This window comes from Nicotiana attenuata, chromosome 7 (assembly GCF_001879085.1).
Source record: "Nicotiana attenuata strain UT chromosome 7, NIATTr2, whole genome shotgun sequence".
Lineage (NCBI taxonomy): Eukaryota > Viridiplantae > Streptophyta > Magnoliopsida > Solanales > Solanaceae > Nicotiana > Nicotiana attenuata.
In genome coordinates, this window is record NC_031995.1 from 20,808,776 (window position 1) to 20,830,873 (window position 22,098).

The 22,098-nt window shown below is 33.5% G+C and overlaps 2 protein-coding genes and 1 pseudogene across 2 annotated transcripts; 1 reads left to right on the top strand and 2 right to left on the bottom strand.

The window, feature by feature from the left end:
• LOC109229887 overlaps positions 1–9,493 on the bottom strand; it is a 16,016-nt pseudogene extending 6,523 nt beyond the window's left edge.
• LOC109229888 lies at positions 12,577–17,850 on the bottom strand. Its single transcript, XM_019395435.1, has 11 exons — positions 17,701–17,850; positions 15,846–16,116; positions 15,661–15,757; positions 15,452–15,576; positions 15,289–15,373; positions 15,069–15,204; positions 13,755–13,918; positions 13,559–13,679; positions 13,300–13,494; positions 13,138–13,188; positions 12,577–12,853 (listed from the first exon to the last, which is right to left on the bottom strand). The coding sequence occupies exons 1-11, from the start codon at positions 17,848–17,850 to the stop codon at positions 12,701–12,703; spliced, it is 1,548 nt and encodes a 515-aa protein (XP_019250980.1). The 3' UTR covers positions 12,577–12,700.
• On the top strand, positions 20,436–21,314 carry LOC109229889 (GDSL esterase/lipase At1g28650-like). Its single transcript, XM_019395437.1, has one exon. The coding sequence runs from the start codon at positions 20,436–20,438 to the stop codon at positions 21,312–21,314; it is 879 nt and encodes a 292-aa protein (XP_019250982.1).

The following is a 22,098-nucleotide window of genomic DNA, read 5'->3' on the forward strand; positions in this document are numbered from 1 at the left end:
CAGCCCACTTGCAGATTGCCATAGCATCTTGATAATTTTGAATCATGTATCTTGCACCCCCTGTGAAGCTGGATGAGAGAATTACCCTTTTACCTTGAGAAGAAGGATTTATCTCTCCATGTAAAACTGCATCTTCTAATCCTTTATACATATGAGCTCGCAATTGTTTTTGATGAGTTCTGATATACTTCAACCTAGACGATTCAACCATTGTAAATCCATCGACCAAGAATTGTTGAAATAATCGTCTTGAGTTCACAATTGTTGGTACTTCGCCATTCCTTTCTTGAATTTTGTATGCGAAATATTCACGCATGCTAACAAAATGCCTTCCTCCACTTGATTCGTCATTTCCATTTAAAGGAATGTCTTCCCTATAACCATCTTCACCTAATGGAAACAATAAAGGATACTGAAGACCTAAATAGGCAGCATTCAACTCATTTATCCTTTGTAGATGTCCAGATTGTGTTTCAACGATGATGTCTCGGTCACATCTAGATGCATCAAAATCTCCAACTACCAAAGCGGCAACTTCGGAAATTGTTGGCAAGTTGTATCTTCTTCCATCATAGTTACGTTTTCCTATCAATCTGAGTCTAAAATTGGACTGACTATCTTCCTGAAATTTGTCTCTCACCATTCTAAATGACTTTGTGAAAACATTCTGCTCATCAAGCATTTGTTTCAGATCTTGAACAATTTCAGCATGAAGTTGGTTTATTCTATCACCACAACTGCATTAAAATAGGTTTTATAAAATTCGTCTAACTTTTGTTTTTTTAGATTATTCATGCATATATAAATTTGGAAAAATTAAATACTAACCCCAGTGCATGAATTCTATTCTGAACTTCGTTTTCTGTGTCGTATATATATAATTGTGCAAACTTGGGAGTAGATCCTTCAGGAGGCAATAAACTCCCGATTTGATGATAGTTTTGTCCAGATAATTTGAATGTTCTTGGGCCCTTTGTTTGGTTGACAGAAGCATCAACTTTTCCTCCCATTGAGGTAAATGAAAACATTGAGTTATAACTTCTAATATTTTCTCTGAAATGGTTACTTTTTGGACCTAAATAAAAGTATTTGTTGGTAAATAAATAAGTATTCTTATATTGCAGATACAATTGAAGTATGGTAAAAGTAGATTTTCTTGTTACCTGATCCGAATAATAAGTTTTTTAAAATTGTGGGAGGTTCTTTTGGCTTTGGTAAGAGTATCTTTCCATGATTACAACACAAAGAAAACTCTGGTTTTTTAGCTTTGATTTTCTTGTTGATTCTTTCTTCGTACCAGAAGTAAGCACCACAATGTTCACAGTCATATGTAGGATCGCCTATATCCCAGTACTCTATGAATAAAATAAGCAAATGTAAGATTAATGTAAAGGCGTGGTAAGCCTACTTATTGTAGATACATATAGGAAAACTAAATATGCATACCTTCATTGTCAATAATTCCATATCCAACATCAGGATCTAAATAGTATTAAAATAATATTAAATTAGCCATGTAAATTGAAAAGGGGAACATGAATGATTCATTTTTTGTGTTAAGATAGACATACCTTCATAGTCGTTTTCATCTTCATTTGCAGCATTATTTTCTGTGATTTTTTGCACGTATTACGTTAAGTAATTAATCACGCTACCATTAATTTGAAAATTAGTATAATTGTAGTTTATTTGTATAATTTAATGAAAAAAAATATTTATGAAAAACTTACCTGGTACATCCCCATCAATATTGACATCTTCAAGTTCTAAAAAAAATCATAATAAAATGTCGTGAGTATAAATAAACGATTAATGTTATATTACTAATTTTATTTATAATAACCACCTGGCGGTAGGGGTAGCTCATTTAAATCAGGTAGAAGATAATTTGTCTGCACATTTGAATTTGACAAACCAAATTGCAAATGTTGTTGTCGAGGTAAATTTGGATATTGTGCCTGAGATTGAGACGATGAAGCGTGTGCAAATCTATCTAAAGGTGTATAATGTAATCGTGTGAAAAGTTGACGGTTTGTTATATCTGTGAAAGGTTGTGTTGCCTTTTCTTTTCCAAATGCATCCCCTGTGATAGTAGCAGGACAAATAAACTATATAAACCATAAAACATACAAATTACATATACAAAAAATGGGAAAAAATATAAGCAATATGACGTTACACCAACATTGGCTAATATAGCAATTTACAAAGACAGATCATAACTGAAAAAATACAAACGGATGTGTACACTAATCAATCATGATTTACTATCCAATAATATTTTGTAAAATCTCATAAACAAATAAAATAAATAATCTACATTTATATCCCATGGTGTAGCAAAACCATTATTCTGATAGAATCATGGGGGTTATATATAAGACATCACATGAAAAAAAAACTGACATTTTAAACATAATATCAGGATAACATCTTATAACCATGAAGACTTGTAATCGTTTAACTGCGAATCAAAGGCGATAAGGCAAACGAAAATCATAAATAATCGAAGATTAGTTAGGAAATAAAACATTTCGAAGGGTTCAACAGAAACTATGTAACAGACTTACCAGCAACTGAACATACTTAATTATGTTTAAACAAAGTGAAGGGCTGAATTCTTCTTTAATAGGGTAATGCTTAATTGCGAATCAAACGGAATAAGCGGAAGAAAATTAAGAAATAAGAGAAGATTAGTTAGGAAATATAGTATTTCGAAGTTTTCAACGGAAAGTATGTAACAGACTTGCCTGGAAATTAATATTGAAACTATTTGAGTTAAAGCTTCTTTGGTTCTCTGTTCTTCACACCCCATATATCTTAAAATGCTAAACATTCAGCTTGCTTATTCCATGGCAGCAATTCGTGTTCAATTGACACATATCTGACGACATAAAGTATTCTTAGATATGATCCGAAGCTAAGGTGTCTAAATGTACCTCATGCTAAATTATGGGGGCCGTTTATTTATTTAGCCTGAGAATATTAAGTTGAATCCAACAACCACAGTACACAGAGAAACATTTATAAAGTTTCAACAATCCGAATTTTGCCACTTAATACCAACACTTATGTCTGAGGCAGGGTTCGAATCGTTGATGTGCGACTACCACCCACATCACTCGCTAGGCTCTTATCACTCAACCAAATTCTTGGGGTTCTATTAGAATTTATATTGTTGCTGATCACATAGACCTTCTTGATGCTTTTTCCCCTTAACATCTTCAAATATTGATACATATTTATTAAAATATTTTAATTGTAAATGTTCTCTGTCTCAGCACACATACCAGCCATAACAATAAGCACAACGATGTCATCACAATTTTGCATCGCGCAGGTACACAGATACATAGATATACACACACATATATAGGTGATAGTAAATTTAGTAATTAATTTAGCTGAAAATACAGAAAAAGTGTTACATGTTAGTCATGAAGATTATATGCGCACAGAAAGAAACAACAATAGAGTTTTCTTAATTTCTAAAAGTTTTAAGTACTATTAAGTGCAGATTGAAAAAACATAATCTGGTTATTGAAGACATGAAAGTTATGAAAAGAGGATATCTCCAAACGTACAAAATAAAGTTTACTGCACAGAGAATCCCTCAGGTTTTGAAGATTTCAACAAAGATTATGTAAGCAGCAGGCAAGAAAATCGGCAAAAGAGTGGATATAAGTTGATACCATTTTTATCTGTAAAAATTTTCACNTTCTGTGTCGTATATATATAATTGGGCAAACTTGGGAGTGGATCCTTCAGGAGGCAATAAACTACCGATTTGATGATAGTTTTGTCCAGATAATTTGAATGTTCTTGGCCCCTTTGTTTGGTTGACAGAAGCATCAACTTTTCCTCCCATTGAGGTAAATGAAAACATTAAGTTATAACTTCTAATATTATCTCTGAAATGCTTACTTTTTGGACCTATATAACATTATTTGTTGGTGAATAAAAATTTATTCATATATTTGAAGATACTATTGAAGTATGGTAAAAGTAGATTTTATTGTTACCTTATCCGAATAATAATTGTTTTAAAATTGTGGGAGGTTCTTTTGGCTTTGGTAAGACTATCTTTCCATGATTACAACACAAAGAGAACTCTGGTTTTTTTGCTTTGATTTTCTTGTTGATTCTTTCTTCGTACCAGAAGTAAGCACCACAATGTTCACATTCATATGTAGGATCGCCTATATCCCAATACTCTATGAATAAAATAATCAAATGTAAGATTAACGTAAAGGCGTGGTAAGCCTAGTTATTGTATATACATATTTTAAAAAAAAATATGCATACCTTCATTGTCAGTAATTCCATATCCAACATCAGGATCTAAATAGTATTAAAATCATATTATATTAGCTATGAAAATTGAAAAGGGGGACATGAATGAATCATTGTTTGGGTTAAGATACACATACCTTCATAGTCGTCTTCATCTTCAGTTGCATCATTAATTTCTGCGACTTTTTCCACGTATTATTACGTTATGTAATTAATCACGATACCATTAATTTAAATATTAGTATAAAATTAGTTTATTTGTGTAATTTAATAGCAAAATAATTTATTTATGAAGAACATACCTGCTACATCCCCATCAATATTGACATCGTCAAGTTCTAATAATAAATTATAATAAAATATCGTTAGTATAAATAAACGATTCATGTTATATTACAAATTTTATTTATAATAACAACCTGGCAGTAGGGGTAACTCATTTAAATCAGGTAGAAGAAAATTTGTCTGCACATTTGAAGTTGACAAACCAAATTGAAAATGTTGCTATCGAGGTAATTTGGATATTGTGACTGAGATTGAGACGATGAAGCGTGTGCACATCTCTCTAAAGGTTTATAATTTAATCGTGGAAAATGTTGACGGTTTGTTATGTCTGTTAAAGGTTGTGTTGCCTTTTCTTTTCCAAATCCATCTCCTGTGATAGTAGCAGGACAAACAAACTCTATAAACCATAAAACATACAACTTATCTAAGTTTAAAAAACTAAAAATAAATATAACGAATATGACGTTAGAGCAACATTGGCTAATACAGCAATTTACAAAGACAGATGATAAGAAAAAAGAAGAAAAACGGATGCGTACACTAAACAATCATCATTTCCTATTCCATAATATATTTTAAAATCTCATCAACAAATTAAAAAAATAATCTACATTTGTATCCCATGTTCTAGCAAAACCATTATTCCGACAGAAACATGGAGGTTATATATCAGGCATCACATGAACAAAAAGTGCTATTTTAAACATAATATCAGCATAACGTCTTATAACTATTAAGCCGTGAAATTCTTTATGGGCAGTTCATATTGGAACTTACGCAAGCTCAGAAACGTCTAGCTAACAATACATAATTCTGGGACCAAGATTAGAGAAAGTGAACCTAAACAGTCTTGATTGGGTAAGGTAATTAAAACAGAAATTCAATATTGCCTCAGTAATAGGCATGAAGAAGTACCAGTTCGCATTTATGTAATTAATATTTTAGTAATTGGTAAAATTTAGCATAAGTTTCTAAGCAAACATTCAGCTTGCTTATTCGAAACTGTAAGATACGATTCCTTCATAAAACAAGCTTAAAAATTTGATTTAAAATATAACAATACTAAGAAATAACTTAAATATACAAAGTGAAGGGCAGAATTGTGCTTTAACAAGGTAATGCTTAAGTGCGAATCAAAGGCAATAAGCCCAACGAAAATCAGAAATAACAGAAGTTTAGTTAGGAAATATAGTATTTAAAAGCTTTCAATTGAAAATATGTAACAAACTTGCCAGGAAATTAACATACTTAATTACGTATATACAAAGCGAAGGGCGGAATTATGCTTTAACATGGTAATGCTTAAGTGTGAATAAAAGGCAATAAGGCCAACGAAAATCAGAAATAATAAAATATTATTTAGGAAATAAAGTATTTCAAAGGTTTTAACTGAAAGTATGTAAAAGACTTGCCATGAACTTAATATTGAAACTATTTGAGTTAAAGCTTCTTTGGTTCTCTGTTCTTCACAACCCATATATCTTAAAAAACTAAACATGTTGCTTGGTTATTCGAAACGGCACAATACGATTCAGGCATCAAACATGCTTAAACATTTGATTTAAATTATAACAATAATAACCAATAAACTTAATATTCAAATAGAATGGCAGAATTCTGGTTTAACAGAGAAATGCTTAAGTGCGAATCAAAGACAATAAGCCCAACGAAAATCAGAAATAACCTAAGATTAGTTAGGATATATAGTATTTCGTAAGTTTCAACACAGAGTATGTAAGCAGCAGGGAAGAAAATCTGCTAAAGAGTGGATATAAGTTCATACCATTTTTATTTGAACAAATTTTCGGCCGTTTCTACTTCCGGATGATGATCCTATTGTTTCTTGCGAGTTTTTTATCTTCATCCATGTCAAATTGAGTAGAAACTGAGTTAGGGCTAAGAAGTTGAAAAGCCGTGTGTTTATTACAGTTGCAGAAAAAGCGAGACTAATAGGGCACCTCTGTTTCACTTGTAGCAGTTAATTACTTATTAAATTCATATTTTATTTAATTAATTGACATATTTAATATAAAGCACCGTTTTAAAATTTTTGCACTTCCATATTTCAGCTTATGCTTTATCAGATATATGTTAACATAAATTACAATATGATTTCTCACAGGCCCACACATACACTGCCAACTATTAATGATGGTGGTTTGCTACTCTCCAAGTTTATATCCTCTTTGTTTCGACAGCTCAATTGGTTAGTTTGTTGTTCTTGCTATTAATTTATAATTTGTTGTACGGGTTTTTATTTGAAAAAAGGTTAACAATTGCTGGAATTTAAGACATCAGGAAAAGCAATGAATGGTGTGGAATTGCCTCCAAGGGTTGCTTGTATTGTGAAAGAGTAATGGAGAAATTAGAAGTTTGATCTGCAAATAATGGGGGACGCGTCTGTAATCGGTGATGAACTACTAAATACTCTGGAATTGGCTTTGCACTGTGTTGATCCTTCACCATCAGCTCGACCAGTAGTCAAGCAAGTTCTCCAGCAATTGGTAGAAATTATAGGTGAAACAGCTACCAGTTCAGGCGATATGGTGCTGCAGCTCCAGCATCAAGTGATGATGGCGTAACAATATTAAGCGACATACGACCATGATGTAGCAACTGCGTGTGGGGGTACTATTTTATACGACCATGACATACAACAAATTAAATTTGAACGTACATATTAAATCAGAAATATTCATATAATTAATGAAATTTGAAGCTGCCTCATCCCTCATATGTGCATGTTGAATTTGGTTCACTCAAATCTGCTTTTGTAGCTATTGAGACAGAATATGATTTCATTAGTTACACGACTTATTTTGTTTCTTGAAAAAAGTTTCTCAGGTTAATGATTTGAATTTCCGGACTTTTTATTTTCATGAAGAGGTTAGCAATTACTATCTTTGTGTCTCATTCACTTAAACTTTTTCATTTGGTCTTTTCCGTAGTATACATTTTTCCTCTACTCTTTTTATAAGACCGTAGTTGTGCACCTTATGTATTTCAGGAGTGCCATGGCTTACTGGTTGACTTTGAGATGCAGTGCTGATTTATATATTTCATTACTTCAGGCAGCAGGTAGGAGCGGGGATACTATTTTATACTTAAGCTTTCATTACTGGATTGGTGCTGAACCTGTTTTTGAAAGTAGCATCATCAATTACATTTTGATTCAATACTATTTATAGGTTGACATGCTATACTGTACAGTCTCCCAATTCAGNAAGTATGGTAAAGTAGATTTATTGTACCTGATCGAATATAATTGTTTAAATGTGGAGGTTCTTTGGCTTTGGTAAGACTATCTTTCCATGATTACAACACAAAGAGAACTCTGTTTTTTTGCTTTGATTTTCTTGTTGATTCTTTCTTCGTACCAGAAGTAGGCACCACAATGTTCACATTCATATGTAGGATCGCCTATATCCCAATACTCTATGAATAAAATAAGCAAATGTAAGATTAACGTAAAGGCGTGGTAAGCCTAGTTATTGTATATACATATTTAAAAAAAAATATGCATACCTTCATTGTCAATAATTCCGTATCCAACATCAGGATCTAAATAGTATTAAAATCATATTATATTAGCTATGAAAATTGAAAAGGGGGACATGAATGAATCATTGTTTGGGTTAAGATACACATACCTTCATAGTCGTCTTCATCTTCAGTTGCATCATTAATTTCTGCGATTTTTTCCACGTATTATTACGTTATGTAATTAATCACGATACCATTAATTTAAATATTAGTATAAAATTAGTTTATTTGTGTAATTTAATAGCAAAATAATTTATTTATGAAGAACATACCTGCTACATCCCCATCAATATTGACATCATCAAGTTCTAATAATAAATCATAATAAAATGTCATTAGTATAAATAAATGATTCATGTTATATTACAAATTTTATTTATAATAACAACCTGGCAGTAGGGGTAACTCATTTAAATCAGGTAGAAGAAAATTTCTCTGCACATTTGAAGTTGACAAACCAAATTGAGAATGTTGCTGTCAAGGTAAATTTGGATATTGTGACTGAGATTACGATGAAGCGTGTGCACATCTCTCTTGTAACGACCCGACCGGTCGTTTTGAGTCTTAGCGCTCCGTTCAGCAGTCGGAGGCCATGAACAGCTTCATTTCGAGTATTATGACTTGTACGCGTGGTCGGAATTAAGTTCCGGGAAGTTCAGAGTTGATTTAGAAAGAGACTTGTCATTTGGGAAGCTTGCAGTTGATAGAATGAACTAGGATAAGATTTTTGAGTAAACGACCTCGGAATCAGGATCTGAAGGTTCCAGCAGGTTCTTATGATGATTCCGGGCTTGGGCATATGCCCGGTTCAGGTTTTGGATAACCCGGGAGCGTTTTGGCGCCTATTGTGGAAGTTAGCATTTTAGAAGAAATTTCATAAGTTTGGTTTGAAGTGCATTTTAATGTCATCAATGTCTGTTTGGGATTCCGAGACTACGTATAGCTCCGTATGGTGATTCTAGAGTTGGAAGTGCGATCGGAAGTGAATTCGGAGGTCCGTAGGTCATTTTCGAGCCATTTGGCTAAAGATAGAAATTTGAAGGCTTTTGAGAAGTTTGACCGGAGGTTGACTTTTTGATATCGGGGTCGGAATCTGATTCCGGAAGTTGCACTAGGTCCGTAATGTCAAATATGACTTGCGTGCAAAATTTGAGGTCAATCGGACGTGATTTGACAGGTTTAAGCATCGAAAGTAAAATTTGAGGTCATCAAAAGCTCGCAGAAGCGGAAGGGGGCCAGGTCCAAGGAAAACCGCAGAAGCGGCCCAGGGACCCCAGAAGCGGTTTCGCTTAAGCGGCCCCCAGACCGCAGAAGCGGTCAGCTTCCTTTTGCCAAAAGCCGTAGAAGCGGCGAGAAGTTGCAGAAGCGACATCCGCAGAAGCGGAACTTTTCCGCAGAAGCGGAAGCAGCTGGGGCAGTGAGATGTTTTAAGTTCGGGGTTGAGTTCATTTCAACCCCATTTTTCTTCCATTGGAGTCGATGGGGAGCAGCTTGGAGATGCCATTTTCGTCACTTGTCATGAGGTAAGTAATTTATGCTAGCTTTGAGTTAAATATAAGGTTTATACATGGATTTAGGCAAGGAAATTATGGAAATTTGGGGTTTTGGTGGAAAACCTAGGAATTTACATTTCTTCGAATTTGACCACGATTTTGAGTATGGAATTAGGAGAAAATCACATATTTGAGTTCCTAAGGTCATGGGTAACCTTTTTCTTTGAGAAATTTCGGAATCCGGGCACGTAGGCCCGAGGGTATTTTGGTCATTTCACTAAGCGGAGTTGGGAATCTGTATAATTTGAATTTCTAACAAGTATTTGAGCATGTTCTCATTAGTTTGTCGTTAATTGCCTAGCTTTGGTGCATTGTGCGTCGGTTCAAGCCTTCAGAAGAATGTAGAACGCCGGTTATGAGTCTTCGGAACGAGGTGAGTCTCCTTTCTAATCTTGTGAGGGGGAAATTTCCCCATAGGTGAGTTAAATTGGTTATGTGCTCCTATTTGTGGGGGCTACGTACGCACGAGGTGACGAGAGTCCGTGCGTAGCTACTATTTTCTATTATCCGGGTAGCTAGGACCCAAAAGCATGAATACTTGAATTAATTGTAAATTCTTGGATAGCTCAAATTGTTTGTGTCACATGGAAGTTGTAAATGAATTTCTAAAGAGATTTAACCTTACTTGTAAAATTCTGTTAAAAGAGGAATTGATATATATGTATATATCGATAAACACTCCCTGATAAGTTCTTACTTGATTGATTGAACATGCTATATTTGGATTAATTGTGAACCCCTTTGAGGGTTTGAATTGCTTAAATCACATTAAATTTATAAAAGGATTTCTAAAAGACTTAAGCTTCGTTTTCTCAAACTATTAAAGAGAATTGGCCTTCCTTGGACAATTGCTCTATGTGGACTTCATGACTGACTGTTTGTCTGTGTGTGTTTATTTTGGAACGGGCCGAACGCCTCGACATATTAAATAGATGCATCTATAGGCGCGTCGTCGACCCTCGGCAAGTGCACATTTACTTTCTGTTGGATCGGGCCATCGCCTCGGTATGATTTGCGCATGATATCTTTTGTATATTGATGCATGAGGAATCTTAAATGATGACATTGCCTTTCATGGCTTGAGATGAACTCATTAAATGAAGAAAATTAAAATCTTGAAAATCCTTTGCTAACTGTTAAAAGGTGTTTGCCTGTTATACTGCTTTGTGAATTAGAATGTGTTATATGAATCCATGATGTCCCCACACATTTAATATATTATTATTGGACCGCCAGTGAGTGTCCAGGTTGACCATCTCGTCTCTACCTCTTCGAGGTTAGGCGGGATACTCACTGAGTACACGTTGATTACGTACTCATACTACACTTCTGTGCATTTTTGTTGCACAGGTATATGTTACTTTAGGTAGCAGCACGGATGATTTGGGGACTTGGTGAGCCGCATTGTTCGAGACGACCCGCAGCTAGAGTAGTCCCCTTCCAGTACTTTATTTATTGATTCTCTGTCCACTGTATTTCGGACAGACATTTGTATTTTATTTTCCTTATCAGTAGTTGCTCATGTACTTGTGACACCGGGTTCTGGGATGGTTTTCTTTGAAGATGTGTATTAATAGTTAATTTCTTCATTTGAATTGAAACAGAGATTGTTTTATATATGAAAAATGGAAGTAAAACTCCTAGGTTTTCAAAGTTATAAAAAGAGAATTTAATTGGTGATTTAGTTGGCTTGCCTGACAGCGGTATCCGACGCCATCACGGCCCGTAGTGGATGTGGGTCGTGACATCTCTAAAGGTTTATAATTTAATCGTGAAAAGTGTTGACGGTTTGTTATGTCTGTTAAAGGTTGTGTTGCCTTTTCTTTTCCAAATCCATCTCCTGTGATAGTAGCAGGACAAATAAACTCTATAAACCATAAAACATACAACTTATCTAAGTTTAAAAAACTGGAAATAAATATAACGAATATGATGTTAGAGCAACATTGNCAGTTCAGGCGATATGGTGCTGCAGCTCCAGCATCAAGTGATGATGGCGTAACAATATTAAGCGACATACGACCATGATGTAGCAACTGCGTGTGGGGGTACTATTTTATACGACCATGACATACAACAAATTAAATCTGAACGTACATATTTAAATCAGTAATATTCATATATTAATGAAATTTGAAGCTGCCTCATCCCTCATATGTGCATGTTGAATTTGGTTCACTCAAATCTGCTTTTGTAGCTATTGAGACAGAATATGATTTCATTAGTTACACGACTTATTTTGTTTCTCGAAAAGAAGTTTCTCAGGTTAATGATTTGAATTTCCGGACTTTTTATTTTCATGAGAGGTTAGCAATTACTATCTTTGTGTCTCATTCGCTTAACCTTTTTTATTTGGTCTTTTCCGTAGTATACATTTTTCCCCTACTCTTTTTATAAGACCATAGTTGTGCATCTTATGTATTTCAGGAGTGCCATGGCTTACTGGTTGACTTTGAGATGCAGTGCCGATCTGAATATTTCATTACTTCAGGCAGCAGGTAGGAGTGGGGATACTATTTTATACTTACGCTTTCATTACTGGATTGGTGCTGAACCTGTTTTTGAAAGTAGCATCATCAAATACATTTTGATTCAATACTATTTATAGGTTGACATGCTATACTGTATAGTCTCCCAATTCAGAACTTGAAAACAGAGCTAAAACTAACTGCTCTTATGACAGTGAAGTGAGAGTGGAAGGCTTGGAGACTCTTGACTACCTTGACAACTTGTGCAACAGAGAACGTTTCACTGAGCAAGGAGATGCTAAAATGAGATAAAATAGTAAGGTTAACCAAATAACAGTAAACGCAGTTTCATAGTCAGATTTTACTACCAGAAAGAAACATGAAATGCTTGAAATATGTCGTCCATAACTATACAATTTGTAAACTAACTAAAACATAAAAGTAAAACAGCATAAATAGGTTGAAATGATTAAAATACATTTTTCATAAGTAATAAAACTACTAATAAGACTAATGATATAGTTCTTGCTTTCTCCAAGTGTTACATTCACAAACACCTTATGCTGTTTTCTTCTTCTTAAATGGTCTTTTGATTTTATTTCCTGACAACTGTGTATTAGGATCTTCTTCAACCACTGTTGCGGCATTAGGTAAACTTAGCTTGGCAGGTGTATGTGCAATATCGATTAACTCATTATCTTCTGTAGAATCCTGCATATATAAAAAATCAAAATTGTGAAAATAAGTAGGGAAATGACAGTTTGTATTTCTTTATGAATTTATAACAGGATTTTTTTTTTATACATGACTAAATAATGTAAAAAATAGTAATAATGAGTTTGCAACTTCCTATAGAAAAGAAAAAATGAACATTCACAACTTTTAAGGTTATTAAAAAATCTCCAGATGTGTAAATTTATTCGGAAACATATCATTATAGATGTATAAGTATGTGTCATCTTAAAGGAATAATTAAAAGTGAGCGATGTATTTACCTCGCATTCCTTCTCTCCATCAAAGACTTGGTTATTATTGAAGTCAGGGTCCTATCACAAAATAATAACTAAATGAGTTTGAAATTATGATTCAAATAATGCAATTTATAAGAAATTAACATATTAAATATGTTATGATATTTTTAACCAAATATGACATACAGGTAAGTCATTTGTAGGTGTATCAGGACTATATTTCTTTATCAGTTGCTCCTCGTCCGTAAGCTTCACAACACTATAAATTTCCTTTTGCAGTTGAATGTTGTCACTCTTGACAATAACCTTAAACATGAATTTTCTCTGGAGAACATTGTTCAGCTCTATTGGATAGGGATACCTATCAACACCTCCAGTATTCTAGAATGAAAATTTGTGTTAGAATTGTTAAAAAAAGAAATATGAATATAATTAGTTAATATACCTCAAGAAATCCTTCCTTCAATTCTTTTGCGGATTTGCCTATGAGAAACATGGCTTCGTGGTCCCAGAGCAATAGGGAAACAGATCCAGTAGTATCCATTACCCTAACCTGAAGCTTGTACCTAATTTCACAGGAAACATTTGAGATATAAATGTAACCAATTGATGGATTAAGGAAATAGAGTTGGTGCTATTACCTAATTACTGCTGAGTAATCTTCATTTTTGCATTTGAGGTTTGGGCATTGATAAATGTTTCCCAGTTTATCCACCTTTTTTTGGCACTTCTTGCAACTGACATAAGACCATCCTTTTTCAAGTTCTAAATTTTCTATACTTGCGACAATCCAACAGGGACCTTCCTGTTTAATAAAATGATTAAAGTTTAAATCGTGACGTATATAGAGAGCGTATATATGGAAAAATAAATAATAATATATAATTTGCATACTTTATATTACAAAAATTATGGTCGTCAACCAATATGTCATATGAAAGATGATGATATAAAGCATGACAGGAATTTATGTATATGGTAAATCAGGTATTGGGACAGCTGAATTAGCTTAGGCTTCGGGACAATTGGTACTTAAGGCTTTGGCATAACAGGAATTTAAGTATTTGGTACCCCATGGCTGTTTTTCAGCCATGGAGTAGTCATAATTGATCAAATCAAAGTATGCCCTATGTCAATTTGAAAGGTTAAAAATTGAGGTGGAAGCGCAGTTAAAGAGAGGGATATTGAGGCAATTCTCAACAGGATCATTTAGGAAGAGCGGAAAATTGAGTTTCAAGAGGCAGAATTAATTTGATGCAAGGAGGAATAATTTGAGATTCAGTTTCAGCAGGCAGTCGTCGCTTGATCCGATTCGAAGGAGTATGGCTGGAACCTATGGACCATCTTTAAAAGATGAAAGACTGTTAAACCTAACAGTTTATTTAATCGCGCCACCCAAATAAATTCTACTGGTAAAGCTGCTATTCGTAAGAATGCCAAGAGATAAACATACAGACATTGAGGAGTTATTTTGTTGGAGGATCAGTGAATTCAGGCCATCTTGTAGAGTTTTTAAATTTCATATATTTAAGTATGAAATACAAAACATAGATGAATGTCCATAAGTATAACAGTTTGTTCATAAGAAAAGTGTTATTTTAGAAAGATATTAAATTATAAGTACATTTTGAAAATGAGAAGAGTGGTTAGTATATTTTCCTTGTGTGCATTAATATGAAGAAAGAAAGTAAAATCAGGGCAAATGATTTCATTTAATAAACATAACTGACATGTGTTACATCAAATATTATAACAACTTACATTATTTCAACTCTACATATCTATGCAAATGGTGTACCAATCATATAAAAAGTCATGAGTTTATAATTTTCAAAATCACTAACATTTTAATGCAGTAAAATAGGAGAACCAAGGGCTGAAATATCAGAAGAAAACAAATAGAAAAGATGGTCTAATGAAAAATCAAAGAAAAAAGATAAAAAGAGTTAACTCACTTGCATGGACTGGACTAATTGGGCAATTGTTTTAACTTCAACAATGCCCTTCTGTAACTCATCCGAAACAGAGAAACTTTGTCGAGAGATGGTTTGAGTAAGCCTCTCAGAGCAACTATCTCGAACAGAAAGTAATCTATATGTATAAATGAGGATTAGAGTTAGAAATATACATCAAAATATCGATATCACTGCAGACACATGATTAAAATATATTAACCGGGTTTTAAACTCTTCGGATTGAGGAAAAATAGGATTAATCCACAACTTTGATGTATTCCAAGTGTTGCGCACAGAATATGAATCTGCAAAAAAAGAATTACGTGTAACATGTCATGAATAACTTTCAAAAAGTAATGTGAAATTTAATAGTTGCATGTTACCTTGAAATTTATGGGCTTTTATGAGCTGCATAACAACAATAATAGGCTGGTTGTTAGAACTTAAAAGGTGAGGTATAACTTGATCAACAAATTCACCCCAGAATGTAGCTGATAACTTGTTCCTCCTGTGAAATAGAAATAGTGTACAATATTTAATATATGTATTTATGAAATATATCATTAATCGATGGTTGTCTGTTTATTCTTACTCATCATCTTCTAGTTCGATATCCATATACTTCCTAGTAATTTCACCTTGTTTTTGCGATTGCACCTCACTAAAATTGACAATCTCTCCGATAACATCTAAACAAATATGAAGATGTTGAAATAAGTACCATCAATCTATTAAAAAAAATATGTAAAAATATATTAAAATAAACACAAATATTACCAAATAATTCACTCTGGTTGACATCAACTTTATTTATCAATTGATGATATGGTCGCAGATCAAAGATATTCATCGAAAAAAGTGGATCAATTGTTTCAGCCACTGTTGTACGTTGAGTAAAAGTCAGCATCAATCTATGTTTTGTGGTGTTGAACCTCTCCTTGTTTTGGCAGACGATAAAGTTCGCCATAAGATACAATCCAAGCTCATTAATTTTTTTGTTGAAAATATGCAGAACAGACTTCCCAATAGAAGCATGTATACGATCACCCTACAAAGAAATTACAATATGTAAAAGATGGTAAGTTTATTACAATAGAGCAGAATCTTGCTTCATGCGCACAAAGAAATCTATAGATATTGACATTTAAATTTCGAAGAGTACAAAGGATAACAATATGGAAGAGCAAAACATATCTATGGATATTGACATTTAATTTTCGAAGAGCACAAACCAATTAGCAAGGCAATAACATAATAAAAATACCTTTTAAAGTGAACAGCATCGACAACATGCTAAATCATACCTTCTTTTACAACATGCTAAATCATAATTGTTTCACAGTTAGAACTAAACAAAATATACAGAATAACAGTATGGAAGAGCAAAACAAATCTATAGATCTTCACACCCCATATATCTTAAAATGCTAAACATTCAGCTTGCTTATTCCATGGCAGCAATTCGTGTTCAATTGACACATATCTGACGACATAAAGTATTCTTAGATATGATCCGAAGCTAAGGTGTCTAAATGTACCTCATGCTAAATTATGGGGGCCGTTTATTTATTTAGCCTGAGAATATTAAGTTGAATCCAACAACCACAGTACACAGAGAAACATTTATAAAGTTTCAACAATCCGAATTTTGCCACTTAATACCAACACTTATGTCTGAGGCAGGGTTCGAATCGTTGATGTGCGACTACCACCCACATCACTCGCTAGGCTCTTATCACTCAACCAAATTCTTGGGGTTCTATTAGAATTTATATTGTTGCTGATCACATAGACCTTCTTGATGCTTTTTCCCCTTAACATCTTCAAATATTGATACATATTTATTAAAATATTTTAATTGTAAATGTTCTCTCTCTCAGGACACATACCAGCCATAACAATAAGCACAACGATGTCATCACAATTTTGCATCGCGCAGGTACACAGATACATAGATATACACACATATATAGGTGATAGCAAATTTAGTAATTAATTTAGCTGAAAATACAGAAAAAGTGTTACATGTTAGTCATGAAGATTATATGCGCACAGAAAGAAACAACAATAGAGTTTTCTTAATTTCTAAAAGTTTTAAGTACTATTAAGTGCAGATTGTAAAAACATAATCTGGTTATTGAAGACATGAAAGTTATGAAAAGAGGATATCTCCAAACGTACAAAATAAAGTATACTGCACAGCGAATCCCTCAGGTTTTGAAGATTTCAACAAAGATTATGTAAGCAGCAGGCAAGAAAATCGGCAAAAGAGTGGATATAAGTTCATACCAAATAGCAAAACAAATCTATGTATATTGACATTTAATTTTCGAACAGCACAAACAAATTAGCAAGGCAATAAGGCGAGGCAAATTTCTGGACCTTGCCACTTGAGAAAGCAACAGCAACTCGATGAAACTTAGATTTTACAGAAGCTTCGTGGCCTCTATTTCGTGCAGAATAGACCAGAATCTTGCTTCATGCGCACAAAGAAATCTATAGATATTGACATTTAAATTTCGAAAAGTACAAAGGATAACAATGTGGAAGAGCAAAACATATCTATGGATATTGACATTTAATTTTCGAAGAGCACAAAACAATTAGCAAGGCAATAACATAATAAAAATACCTTTTCATCTTGTAGAACCAATTCAATGGAGAATATAGAGCCGGGATTAAAACGATCCGGTTTTTCCCACATACGGACAACGCGAACTTTCAACTTCCATTGCATCTTTGAAATAGTTATATCCTTGATGAAATCATTGTTAGCGGCCATGTTATTGCTAATTCGTAACTTTTGTTGAAATCTTGGTATAAAAACGAACATTAGAATTGAAGCAGTTGTAGGTGTGGAAGAAATATATATTTAGAGGTTTGAGCAGTTGCTACCCAGTAAAGTAAATCGTGGGTTAGACAGTTCAGGCTAACGTGACTTTGCAGAGACAATACGTGAGTTTGCAGAGAGAATTTAGGGTTAATTGAAGGTAAAATTTGTTTTAAAATAAAATAAAAATAATTTACATATATTAAGGGAAGTTTGAACGGTTTGTTTCAAAATCCCACGTTCAATTAATGCTTTTAAAAAAAATTTAATTAATAAATTGGAATGGAAGCTGGAGCAATTGGAATGGAAGCTGGAGCGGCGGTTATGGAATAAGTTTGAAAAAAAAATTTAAGTTACACGGCTTGTTTGTTTTACCCACCTTCATTTAATGATTTAAAAAAAATTTAAATTAATAGATTCTAAGATAATGTTTAGCGGGAGTTTTGGAATGACTAAATAACTTCTACAGAAAATACCTAATATAAGTCAAATTGAAGTTTGTTAGTATAATTCCAGATATGTTGGAGAAATTCCTCTCATGCCAAGTGTCAGTTTTTTATTATTCCACTTGGCTTCCTAAGAGGCTTTTATCCTTAGCTTTTAATTATAGATTATTTGAAGAGATGTAATTTGATTTTGAACCATCGCTACTGTTGGCTAAGTTTTTTAAGTAAAAAAAAAAAAACGAATTTTTACCAAATAATTACAACATCTTATTTAAATTATGATCCAAAGGAGACTTGAGAAGACAAGACTTTGACACAAGCTCCAAACAAAATGAATTATCAGCAAGGTTCTAGGTAATTACTCTTTCTTTTATTCTTGAAGAGAAATATATATAAAGTTAAGATCATCTAACAAGATCTGTAAATGGTGCAAGACTCTAAGGTGTTATCCTCATGTTTACTTTTACATCAGTTTTAAAATTATACTGAGTGTAAGTGCTTGCTTTTTTATAAATATATTTAGTATTACTGAACGATATACATGAATAATTATGAAAAGAAATAACTTAAATAAGATATTGTTGCACAAACGTTAATATATTATATGATAAAGATATGTAAAGATTCTTTTTCAAGCTCCAATTAATATTTTCTTTTACATTTTTTGATTGTCAAATGAAAAATTGTCCATGTTAAAAAAAAATTAAAACAAAAGAATAAGATATTAAAAGAAGTAATATAATTATCAATTGAAACAGAGAAAGAAACACATATATTGATGATTAATTGTTATTAGAATTATTGGTTTATTCATGTTTAATATGTAATCAAAATAAACAGTGTCTACGAAAACGGCAAAGAGTCTTGCTATCGGGCTATATTTTTTAAGTAACAAACTAACTTTTAACCAATCAAATACAATATCGTATTTAAATTACGATTCAGAAGTGAATTTGAGAAGACAAAATTTTTGAAATATAAGCTCCCCAAACAAATTGGATTACAAGCAAGGTCTAGCTAATTACTTTTTTTATTCTTGAAAAAAACATATATGTGTTTTAGATCGTCTAACAATATTTGTAAATGATGTAAGACTCTAACGTATTTTCCTCATGTTTACTCTGTGCAATAGTTTTTAATTATATTGAGATATTTAAATATTTTTTTGTCATAAATATCTTTTTATAATTATATCGAGAGTCATACCGTTATTTTTCAAGACTTTGAAAACATGGAGTGTAATAAATTTTGTAAAACTTTCATTACATAACGTATGAGTGAGTAACATTATATTAGTTTTTAATATTAGAATAAGTTTTAGACAATCTATTATTTCACTCCACATTTATCTTGATATTAAATATTCATATTTAAATTTTATACACACTACAAAGTATTTGACTACAAATATTTTGAGCTCTATTTTATAATATAACTAAATAAATTTAGAATAGATAAGATCACGTGCAAAACACGTGTAGAGAGACTAGTTATTTAGAAATGTGATACTTTTGAAAGTTTCCCTAAATGAAATCCATTCAGAATTTTTTTCCTAATTCTTGGCATTTAATAAAGTTACCTTATAGTTTTAAATTCTGCTTCAAAATTGAATATGGAAACATCAACCAAAAAATATGCCGATTCCTACCTAAATTGTAGGCCTTTTTAATCAAGCAAATTTAAGCGTTTCTCTATATAATAGAAACTTGAAGCAAAAGTAAGAAAATAAAGAATATATGGAAATCTTCCGCAGTCAGAATTTTTCCTATTACTACTAGGTTTCTGTAACATTGCTTAAACTCCACGGATGAGGGACCTCTATAAATACTACCGCTAACCTAAACTAAGTTTTCATCGTTGTTTCTTCTCTTTCAATGGCTTCCCTTACCGACCACTGTTTCTTCCTCATCTTGCTGTTAATCATTTTTGCTGCTTCTTCCGCTTACGCGCAGGCTGAACCTTCCCCGTTTTATTCCATTTACAGCTTTGGAGACAGTGACTCTGCTTCTACTTCTGATCATTTAGCCGCTGTGCTTGGTCTGCCTTCTCTACAACATTACACGCGTTGAGTTCGAGTCCGGTATTAGTTTCATGACACCTGGAGCAACAGTTATGAGTCCCTTTTCCTTCATCAAGAATGGCATCCCAGCGCCTCAGCAGTCTGATCACTCGCAGATTTCTGCCTTTATGAAACTCTTCTATAAGGATTGCTTCTCTTTTCATGACTGCGGCAGGAACAAAGTTCTTCAGAAAGCTATCGTCTATATGGATCAGCCTGGTTTTAATGATTACAAGCACTCTCTTTTGCATACAAAATCTATTTCCGAAGTGTCCAAACTTGTCCCTGATGTTGTGGAGACAATCAAGAGTTCTATCGAACAACTGATCAAAGATGCCGAGGCCAAACACTTTGTCGTTTCTGGAATTCTTCCCATGGGTTGCCTTCCCGGTTTTCGAACAATGTTTCCTGAAATCGACAATAGCAGGAAAATTAAATGTCACAAAGGACTAAATTTGTTCGCAACATTGCACAATGATCATCTATGGCAAGCGTTGGAGGAGCTGCGATTGAAGTACCCTGAAGTTGAGATCATATATGCAGATTATTTCAAGGCGTTTATGGCGGTTCTACGCAATTATGCGTTCTTGGGATTCAAGACAGAGACGCTGATGAAGGTTTGTTGCGGTAGTACTGGAAGCGGTCCGTTTAACTTTGATCCTCTGAGGCAGTGTGGAGAGAAAGGAGCTGTAGCATGTTCAGATAGGGCTTCGCATATACAATGGGATGGATTTCGATTGACACCTGAGGCTTCGAACAATATGATTGATACTCTCTTAAGCAAAAAGGGTTTTGTATTTCCAGAGTTCAAGTTCGAACGAGATCATGGAGCAGCTGCAGCAAAAAGGCATCACCATTCAAAGGTTTATGGACGATTTAGAGATGGTCTANCCTTTACTTCTATTTACTGATTTTCTTGTTGTTATCGGTTCAGGTGCATTAACTGTCTTATTCCACTATTACTCTGATTCTTTATGTTGGCATTTTCCTTAATTGTGTTACTTGCAATTATTGGCTCGAGGTAACCTTGCGCAACATTATGCCTTGAATTTATGCTATAATTGCTACATGTTTATGTGACTTAATTGCTACTTGACATTTAGTATACTAAATATTAAATTGCCTAATTGCTCCTTAAAGTCCATAATTAATTGCTACTTGTCATTACTTGTTTTCCTCAGTGAGTCATAATTATTGTGTACTTGTTGTCTTATGAATTCGTATAAATTGTTGCGTTTGTTAGAGTAAATTTCATTTGGAAGAACTGTTGACTTAATGAAATGGGAGCGGGTGGTACGCCTACCACGAGATTTAATAAAATGGGAGCGGATGGTACGCCTACCACGAGATATAATGAAATGAGAGCGGATGGTACGCCTACCACGAGATTTAATGAAATGGGATCGGGTTGCACGCCTGCAACGAGATATGTACTGATAGTGAAATCTGCTTTTATTCCCTTATCCGTGTTAGAGTTAAATTATTGATGTTCTTTATTATTTCCTTGAAATTCTGTATTATCTGCTATCCCCGAAGCATGTTCCCCTCCCATTTAAAAATGTTTGTTCTTGTTATTTTCCCGTTGTAGATATATATATAACTGCACAGGTTTATGTGGTAGTCCTGTCTAGCCTCGTCACTACTTCGCCGGGGTTAGGCTAGGCACTTACCAGCATATGGGGTCGGTTGTGCTGA